The sequence below is a fragment of the Geospiza fortis genome, unplaced genomic scaffold (assembly GCF_000277835.1).
Source record: "Geospiza fortis unplaced genomic scaffold, GeoFor_1.0 scaffold403, whole genome shotgun sequence".
Taxonomy (NCBI): domain Eukaryota; kingdom Metazoa; phylum Chordata; class Aves; order Passeriformes; family Thraupidae; genus Geospiza; species Geospiza fortis.
The window spans coordinates 2,971,445-2,981,616 of record NW_005054336.1 but is presented as its reverse complement, the minus strand read 5'-3'; the positions used below and the strand labels follow the sequence as shown (position 1 = coordinate 2,981,616).

The following is a 10,172-nucleotide window of genomic DNA, read 5'->3' as shown; positions in this document are numbered from 1 at the left end:
CGCTCGCCGCCGCTGCCGTGCCCGGCTCTTAGAGAGGGAGTGCGGCCGCGCCGGCCGTGACAGCACCCCACCATGCCGAGGTCCTTCCTAGTGAAGAGCAAGAAAGCGCACAGCTACCACCAGCCTCGCTCCGCTGATGAGGACTACAGGAGTGCGGCCGCGCCGGCCGTGACAGCACCCCACCATGCCGAGGTCCTTCCTAGTGAAGAGCAAGAAAGCGCACAGCTACCACCAGCCTCGCTCCGCTGATGAGGACTACAGCCTGCGGCTGGAGACGGTGCTAGCCCAGATCTGTGCAGGTAGGAGTCCCCTCTGTCGCATCCTCACTCAGAGACTGCCCACCTGCCCGACATCACCTCGGTGCTCTCGGCACCGGGCGGTCGCTCTGCAGCCCCTGCGGGACGCCGGAGGGGCTAATGCGGGCTTGGAGAGAGTCGGGCATCAAGCCTTGGCGGGAGCGGGCCGCGCGGGAGCTGGCTGGCTCCCACCACGGACCCACACTGAGGAGTTCCCTCTTCTTCTTTGCCCTGCAGACTCCTGCAAGATCCCCGAGAACACGGAGCTGTGCCGCACCGCCCTGCCCGATCCGGAGCCTTCCCGGGGGCGCTTTTCCCCGGAATCCCACCTTACCGAGGCTGCCGATGGCACATCGGAGTCAGCGCCCAGCTGCGAGGGCAGTGTCTGTGACAGAGTGTCCGAGTTCGAGGACTTCTGGAGACCTCCCTCGCCCTCCGTCTCGCCAGGTAGGAGCGGGGCGAGCAGCGCTCAGCGAGGGTCCGGCTGCATGTCCGTGCCCGTGCCGTGGGGCACTGGACCGTGCATCTCATGGCTATGCACCACCACCACAAACCAGTATAAGGGACAGATTTGCCTGTCCCTTTTAAAAATTATTATTACTTTTCCACCAGATTTGCCAGAATCTGTTCTTTCCCCTCGTCTTCGGGTTCCCTCTTTTGGGTTGCTTTTCCAGCCCGTATTGTGCTGCTGAGGGAGCAGCAGGTGACAGGCTACGGCAGGAAAGTTGTCATGACATGCGGCGTTATTTTTTGATTTATGATTAATTGTTAGAGGCAAGACAGGTTATGTTTAAAAGGTCCTAGCATTCTCCTACAGGGTCGTGCCTCCACAGAATTTTTCAGTCTTTTTAGACAGCATAGGCAATTTATATACCTGCAGTAAACAGAGCTGATTTTGTGTTTTGTACAACCTGCTAGACATTTTCCTAACGGCCTTTCTTTTGCTATTTGGTTGGGGGTTTTCTTTCTGTTTTTTGTTTTTGTTTCTGTTTCTTTGTATTTTTGTTTGGTTTGGGTTTTTTAAATGTCTGTTTATTTTTCTTTTCTAAAAACACATTTGTAAAAAACAGAGGGAAAAAAACCCAATGATGGTCAGATTTAAACACCCCAAATCCAGGAAACTCACACTTATGGCTGCAGCGCCTGTCTCTAGCTCCCTTGTCCTGCCTTTGATGTGGCTGGAGCAGTGGAAGACGCTGTCCCCAGCCTGGCACAAATACTTATCTCGTTTAAAAATACAATGGTGTCATTTTAGAACAAAAATATGTATATATATAACCACTTCTTATTGCCTCGATTAAAAAGAGGCAGCTGGAAAAAGGACAATTTTTGTCTTGATGAAGGAAAAATTGTGTCAACTTTACCGACTGACAGCAGACGCCAGCAAAAAAATACTTAGTCCCGGTTTGCCACCCTTTCCCACTACGTCTTTGCAGTGTCCATGCATATGAATGGCTAATTGTAATGATTTGAATTTGCATTTTTAAAGCCGCATCTTCTTTCAAGAGTCCTAAGCTCCGTTAAGGGACATTCAAAATGCTGTCCAGCGTCAGCCACAGGACACTTTCGGTCTGTGCAAATGACACACCAGACCAAATGCAGCATTGCTGCATTACTCTTCTGGTAATATTTCTGCACAGACTGTAGCAATGTGTGTAATTTTTGTTCTAATGATTTTTTCCTGCTCCTCCTTTCCCAAATAACTACAATTTCTGCACAGGAAACAGACCATTTTCACGGGGTGTCAAAAAGATAGATGTAAAATAGACCAGGTATTTTATCAGGTCTGCTCTGCCTTTTCCTCCTTCCCTCTCATTTCTTCCCTCGTATTCATCAGCTTTTGGCCAACCATCAGGCTGTCCAGGGAAGATAACTTTACAAAATGAGGACAATGTCCCCATATCAAGATTCTTCAGGGTGGGATGGGCAATCCTGGGGCTGTCTGATCCCATTCAAAGGAGGTTTGGGAATCTGTAGGACTCCAAGCACGTAAGACGTAAGAGCTTTATTAAATGAATCTCAGTGCATTGAGAGACGTGCTGTTATGTTAATGATGAAGGCAGTGGCAACAGGATTAGACAGTTGGGCTTCCTCCCACAGCTCACCTCCTCCAGCCCCTCTGCCTTCCAGCTGCTTTGTTAGATTCAGTGTGAAGCTGGAATTTGTGTCTAGGTCACTTCTGCAAGATGCAGTGGTGAGAGACTGTATTCCTACAATTGTGTTTGGATGGGGCACAATTTTCACAATTTTTGTGCTTTGCCAGGCAGAGCAGGTGAGAAATAATGGTTCTCAATCATGCTGAAGGCATGTGTGGTGAGTAGTACTACCACTCCTGTATCTCTGGAAGTGAACATAGGTGCAAGTTGCACTTCAATATGCAGTGAAAGCTGTATTTATTTCACTTTGGTCTTTAAGTGCTGTGCTGCTGATGTAGCAGTCACACAACATACAGACATAATAGCTGTTAACTCCACCAGTGCAAATCACTTTATTTAATCTCACTTTCTACATGTGTCTAATCACACACATGTGCATATGCAGAAGGGGCATGGCAGCTCAGTGCAGCAGTATTAGTAGCTCCTGATGAGCCTGTTGATGCTGCAGAAGGAGAAAGACTTTTCCTGGGTATAATGGAGTTGTGCAGAAAATGTGGTTTGTGTAAGAGGATGCTCCAATCTTTTTTTGCTGTGCATATCAATCTGTTCCCAACCGTTTAAGGTTGAGTTTGTCTTGCCTTCAAAAACAAGCACTGATTTTGGGTTTTTCTTTTTTCTCCCAGAAGTAGTCTCTGTAACGGTTGCACAGAATTTCTAGGAAAATGAGGGAGAACATTTCTCTGTCTCTGCTCCCCCCCAGATGCTGTGGAGAAGAGGCACATACAGAAATGCCTTGCAGTGTGTGGGAGAGCAGAGTTTGGAGGTTGCTTTGCCACTGGGCTCAGATAGCTTGAGTATACTGTGAGGAAATACCCTGCATTTGTGCTTGAGAGGGCTCCAAAGCATGTGAGGTGATGGAAGGAACATTGCACGCAAACTGATCTGTGGTGCAATGTTCACTGTATACTGTGTTGCCAATTCCAAGGGCTCAAAAATCAGGTCAGCCTTCCCTCTCACTCAATGAGCTGGCTCAGAAATCAAGATTGTAAGTAATACCTTATGGATATTCAGTTCTAGTGTTGAAATATTGAGGGTTTATGTTTTCATGCTTTTCTTACAGTTTGAGCTACACATTGACTTTAAAAGGAAAAAACTTACAACAAGAACAAACAAAAGCAGAGCTAAGGGCCTGATGAAATCATGCCATTTCAAGAGCTGGGACTTTAAGATAGGTTTGAATTTTGTGATAAAATCATCAGAGATGGCAACACTGAAACTGGTTGCAAAGACAGAAGATAGATGATGTGATGCTGACCACAACTTTGCAGTCAGTGCAGAACAGGAAAAATCATGCTGAACACCATGTCAGCTAATTTGATTTCATCATTCTCTTCAAATGCCCCAGCTGGTATATGTGCGTATATTTCCAACCAAAAGATTGCTAATTTCAATGGAAGAATTTGAGGCTGTTAACATCTGAAATTATGTAAAAGATAGGAAAAAGCCAAGTCATTCAAAGCTCAATTTTAACCTCATTTCCTACTGCCTTCTGTAACCCCTCGGTGACCACTTCCCTATCCAAATGGATAGCCTAACACATTGTGCCTTCTTTGCCTAGTCCACCCCCATTTATCTTGGTTTGCCAAAGGCTGAAAACGCTGTGGGGTCTGACATGAATAAGTAAGAGATTCATTGTTGTTGGACAAGTTTCTGGTTAAAGGATATTACCCTGGAAGCCCAAGTTATAAGGGAAGCCAATATCTCCATGAAGACATCAGCATTTCAGTAGTTAATTGATTCATCTCTTCCTTGCCTCACTAAAACTTGTCCAGTGGAGACATTTGACTCTCCCAGTGCTGCTAAAGCAGTGCGCCTCAGGCATTAATCAGCATCTCTGGCAGACACTGTTGAGGTCTGGTGCCTCATGTTCCATCCCAGTTGTGCTTTCCTCCATGTGAGGCTCCTTGAGCAGTTGTGCCTTTAGAGACTCCTCTCAAAGGCTGTGCTCCTGCCATTGTATCAGACTCCGCTCCCCAAGTGTGACTGCATTGGTCAGATGCCACTGCTGCAGGCAAGCCTCTTAGAGCCTGCTGAAGGCATTTAAGCCTGCCCTGGTGGAAATTTGCTTTGATTACAACTGCTAGGAAAATGGGATTATGTCTTCAGGTTTTGATGTGGCCCATCCCAATGATTTTACAAAGCACTGTGTTTTGGGTGGACTCAATTTCTTTATATGGAGAACCTCAGAGCAATCTGAAACAACTATGATTTTCTTTCAGATGACAAGTAATTTTTTTTTCTTCTGAAAAAGTGAAGCATAACATGCAAGCACCTCAGAAGCTGTTACTTATTTAAGTTATTCTGCAGTATAGTTATGGTCAGTTGTGGCATGAAGTTGAGAGACTAGATTTGGGCATTAAATTGTGCAACAAGTTTTTTTCATTTTGTTGACCAGGTAAATCTCAGCACATTTGCTCTGTCTGGCACTTCTGTAATGTTATATTTGCACTAACACACACACACACACATATATATGTGTGTGTGTGTGTGTGTGATCTCCATCAGAGCTTAAACATGTGGACTGTCAGCTTTGATGTCCATCTTAGGATATGGTAGATACATGTTTCTAAGAAGCTGCAGATAAAACTATAGGAAGTTGCAGACTGAGTTGTTTAGAGTCTTGCTAGTCAGATCACTGTGTACACACGACGTATCCAGAGATGGAGGTAGACAAAATTGGTCTAGGCTTGAAATAATTTGACTGGAGTAATAACTGGGTAAGGAGTTAGTACTGGACACTCAGATTGTAATATGCAATATAAAATGTCCTCCCATTGAGATGAAAGGGCAGCCTCAAAGTGCAGTACAGGAGTCAGGCTCTGGACATAAGCCTGGGTGCTGAGACTGTTCTGCCTCATTATAGTGTGGATTGTGAGGCACACCAATTCCCATGCCCTTGTGTTTCCACAGCCTCAGAGAGATCTGTGTGTCCGTCCCTAGATGAAGCACCCCCTTTCTCGGTGCCCTTCAAACCCTACATGTGGAACAGCCTGGGTGGCTCTGAGCTCAGGCACCTTGTGCAAAGCTACAGGCCCTGCCCGACGCTGGAGCGGACCTCAGCCCTGGGGCTCTTCTGCGACCGAGGCTCAGAGCCCACCCTGTATGGTGCCGAGTGCAGCTCTTCCCTGGGACTGTACGGCGACTTCAGCTCCCCGGGCCCGGGGCTGTTTGAGCGGCCATCAGCAGCAGCTCCTGGACTCTATGCTGAAACGCAGCCTGGACTGCAGCAGGAGAAGGGGCCAGGTGGCATCAAAGTGGAGTCTGACCTCTTGTGCCGCCCACTGCTCATCAGCACTGGCTCTTACAAGTGTGTCAAGTGCAGCAAGGTAGGGATCCCTTTCTCCCACGCTGGATATGACTCTCCCCCAGCCCTTTCTCCCTGGCAACCTTGACGCTGTGTACTCTATTTCCTCAGGTCTTCTCCACACCGCATGGCCTTGAGGTACATGTGCGCCGCTCACACAGTGGCACGAGGCCCTTTGCGTGTGACATGTGTGGCAAGACCTTCGGCCATGCAGTCAGCCTGGAGCAGCACAAGGCCGTGCACTCGCAGGTGAGAGCAGGCAGGCTGCCAGGATGGACGGCTGGGGGCAGGGCCAGCTGCTCTATTCTGCTGGATGGGGAAGCCACGAAGGCAAATACAGGGCAAGGAGGCAGGGACCTATACTGAGGGGGGGAAGAGAATGTGGGAAAGCTGCAGTGGGCAGTTGTAGGTGAAGAATATGGTGACAATCAGAGGAAAGGGTAGCCAGTTAGTGTGCAGAAGAGCTATCAGGTAATTAAAGAACACAGGCTTTGTTTCTATTCTTCAGACCTTGCATGCGTAGTCTGTATTAAGCAATGTGCACTTCTGGCACTCAAGAAGTAACAGAAAATAATAAATGTTCACTCTTAGAGCTGGAAATTGTAGTGCAGACGTTGGCTATTTTTTTAACAGCTAAAGAAACTCAGTGTGATTTCTTCTGATGCAGCACTCCTCATTCTTTCTCCTCCCTCCCACAAAGAAGTGAGTCTTCCCTTGTTTGTAGTAATTTTTGTCAGTGCAGGGAACATCTAAACGACCATTCAGGTATAGGGCACTGACTTCACCCATCTCGACACTGAGTCACACACCAAAAGAATACGGTGGTTAATTTTGGTAGGAGGACTTGTAACATTTTCCACCTGCTGATACCATGCCATATTTCCCCTTCCCCACCCACTTGACCCAGCAAATCTTCCTTCTTCAGATTGACTTTAGGAGGATAGAGTTACAGTAATATTTTTTTGCTCTTTATAATTTTGTGAGTGTGCAACCAGCAGAGCACACAATGAAGGGAGATATCTCATTATCCATGAAACAATGGTGAAAAGAGCAGCACTGCATAATGTGTCCATGGAGGGGACAGCATTTTGGGGAGAATGGACTAAAAGCCAAATAAAGAAGGTGATTCTGTGAAAGCATTGAAGAAAGCAAAGAAGGAAGAGGAAGGTGCAAGGGAAGTTGAGGGATGTAAAGAAGACATGATATGTGGTATAAGAAACTGATGGAGAGGAGTGTGTGAAGGAGAGGTGAAAGACAGTAAGGTCTTAATGTATTTGGTTTTATATGTTAAAGTAGTAAGCTGAAAAGCTGTTTGTCCCAGGTGCTCTATATATCTTCCACTTGAATTTTAATGGAACTAAAAAAAGCAGTTAGTTGTTACCATGCCAGAACTCACTCTACCAGAGGGATTTCCCAAGAGACCCAAGCAGCCCTTGGCACCTACCTCCCTGTGTACAGTGGAGAGGTGGCCTCTGAACAGTGCTGCAGCTGTTGGGCTTCCCAGTAGAGTGACTGTGTCTCAGGCCTCTGATAAAGTGTGTTGGCAGACTCTGCCTAGTCTATTGGGTTTGCTCCCTCCTGGCCATTCCTGCCAGCAGGAAGAGCTGTTCAATTACATTTTAGTAGTGCACAGCTCTAGGAGAGGATGTATTATCTTTTCTATCATGTGGTGCTGCTATCAAGCCAGCATTATCATCTGTGTAGGCCAGTCCAGCTCTCTGTAGAAGTGTAAGTTCTTGCTAATGCAGAAGGGGCAACACTCATGTGCTGCTGGGCAGTTTATTGCTGATGGGATCATTGGTGTGATGTGTGTGTCTGGGCTCATCTCTCTGCAGGAACGCAGCTTTGATTGTAAGATTTGTGGCAAGAGTTTTAAGAGATCTTCTACTCTCTCCACCCACCTGCTCATCCACTCAGACACCCGACCCTATCCGTGCCAGTACTGTGGGAAGCGGTTCCACCAGAAATCTGATATGAAGAAACACACCTTCATTCACACAGGTCAGCCCTGCAACTGCTAGTGTCAGCCCCAGCACGAGGGCAGGTCTCAGAGGTTTCTCTGCAGCAGCCCATTCCTCCTCAGCTGGGACAGCGCACACACCTCCCTATGCCTCTCACTGTCCTGCTGCTGTTCATGTTATCTGAGCTGTACTTGGGCAAAGCAGGGTGATCTGGAGGAGGTTTAATGGACAGCAGCTGCAAAATAACCCGCAAAAATCCTCGCAATCCAATCAGTGTTCCCTTAATAGGATCCACCAATGTTTATTCACGGGGCTTTTGTGTAAGATGATTTGTAGAGTATTATATTCGTGTGGCCTTGATTTATAGCTGAGGTCCCCGGAAAATGCCAGGTGAATTTGCTTACAGCATTGCTTTTTGCAGGATCTACCAATTTACAATAGGAACAACAGGAGTCTCCTCCTCTAGATCAAACACTAAACTAGAGGGCCTAGGTCTTAGTCTAAATATTTGTTCAGAGATTGTCTGCACTTCCACCTGGACTTTCTGAGAAATGGCTACAGTTTGATACAAAACAGGAGAGGTGCAGTGTTCTCAAGTTTCACTGTTACTAATAAACATGGAAACTAATATAAAATGCAGGTGAATCACCAAAGGAAATTGTTTCAAAAGTGTCATTCAGTGAGAAGACAGGTTTATCAGAAATCATTAAAAGAATATCTTGCTTTTCAGACCTGCACTGTTCACTTGAAGTAGAGGGAAATGAATGTGTAAGATATGGAAGAACCTGTAGACATGAAATATCAGTTGTACTGGACAAACATATGGTTCAGATGATCAAAATCCTTTTTCCGGATAGTGGCCACTAGCAGATATAAAGGGTGAAGCCTAAAAAGGGCAAATATGTAGAGAAATGGCACTATATGTAGCACTGCTTGGTTGTGACTTTTCTAGGTGACAAGCAGTGAGTAATAAATGTTACTTACAAAGATTTTTCACTGAATGTTGCTGGATGAAAATGAACTATTTATGAAATAATACAAAAAGTATCTCCTTAGTAGCTTTTTCAAATTATGCTTGATTAAGTAGAATTTCAGGCAAATTCTGAATCAGTCAGATTATTTTCTTGTGAGATCAGAAAATGTGCCTGGGCTTTTAAATTGCTAATATAAAAGCAGGTCTTTAACTGAATGAGGGATTCCTTTCATATGCACCATATACTTGTGAAATAAGCCTTAAGCACACTTTGCATTATTTTTTTGATTCTAAGAATCTGATCTTCAAACACCCAAAGAGTTTGTTGTTCCCAGCTGAAGCCAGTGGGCTCTGCAGGTGCAAAGCCACTCTGAAAATCCGGCTTGTTTTTGTGGTTGGGTTCCCTTTTATTTGTTATTTGATAATAAACAGTAGGAAAATATACTTAGATCCTGCTCACATGGAGTTTTGTCACTGACTCCTGTGTAGAAGTTCCAGAGGCTGTATTTGTTCCCATTTACATTATCTGCCTGCAGGAGAACTTCAGGGCTCTGACTGCTAGTGTTGTAGTGTGGGGAACAGAGAGAACCCTGGATGAACCCTGCCCTTCAGGATTCACTTAATGGCCCTCATACCTCCCTTGGGGACAGACCCCAGATCACTGGGTTTGTTGTAACAACTTCTATCTACCTATTCCACCTGCCTTCATGCTGATGGCATAATAATCAATGTCAGGCATTCATCACTTTTCCAGGAGTTCCTCATATTCCTAGGACACAAAGCCAGTTTAAACTTCACAGAACCCATGCAGACAAATACACTCACAAGGTGTGGTGTCCTGAGAGCACTCCGTGCTTCAGGCTACTCTCAGGACTATGCTGGGCTGATGGAGGTGCACCCAAGTCCAGGCCTGCTCAGCCAATGCTCTGTCTTGGGCTCCCAAACCCATGTCATTTTGTAAAAATGATTTCTTAGGTAATCACACAAAAATCTCTTTGATAACCTTTAAGTAGCAGTGTGTATTTGCTGTGGTCTCACATAAGCAGCGTGTTGCCTCTTTCACAGCCTCTCTCTCACCTTCTGCTTGCAGGTGAGAAGCCTCATAAGTGCCAGGTGTGTGGAAAAGCCTTTAGTCAAAGCTCCAACCTCATCACCCACAGTCGGAAGCACACAGGCTTCAAGCCCTTTGGCTGTGATCTGTGTGGCAAAGGCTTCCAACGAAAGGTGGATTTACGGAGACACCGGGAGACACAGCACGGCCTGAAATGAGTCCCAACTACAACACGGAAAGCGCTACAACACTATGAGAACAGACTCCTTTGGCTTCCCTGCTGGACCCTGCCTTGAATATGGACCCTGGCATTATGTTTCTGAACAGGAGCTCAAAGAGGAAAGAAGAGGACAGAGCCATGTGTTGACAGCTCAGCCTGAATGACTGTGAAGGGGGAAAGTAAAGGCTGGGGTTTCTCTCTTTCTCTTTCC

At 46.1% G+C, this 10,172-nt stretch overlaps 1 protein-coding gene across 1 annotated transcript; it reads left to right on the top strand.

The window, feature by feature from the left end:
• Positions 1 to 184: 184 nt before the first annotated feature.
• Positions 185 to 10,130, top strand: GFI1 (growth factor independent 1 transcriptional repressor). The gene is made up of 6 exons (XM_005422072.2): positions 185 to 277; positions 545 to 743; positions 5,363 to 5,778; positions 5,868 to 6,005; positions 7,592 to 7,757; positions 9,781 to 10,130. Exons 1-6 carry the CDS (start codon positions 185 to 187, stop codon positions 9,957 to 9,959), a joined length of 1,191 nt encoding a protein of 396 aa, XP_005422129.1. The 3' UTR covers positions 9,960 to 10,130.
• The last annotated feature ends 42 nt before the right edge of the window (positions 10,131 to 10,172 follow it).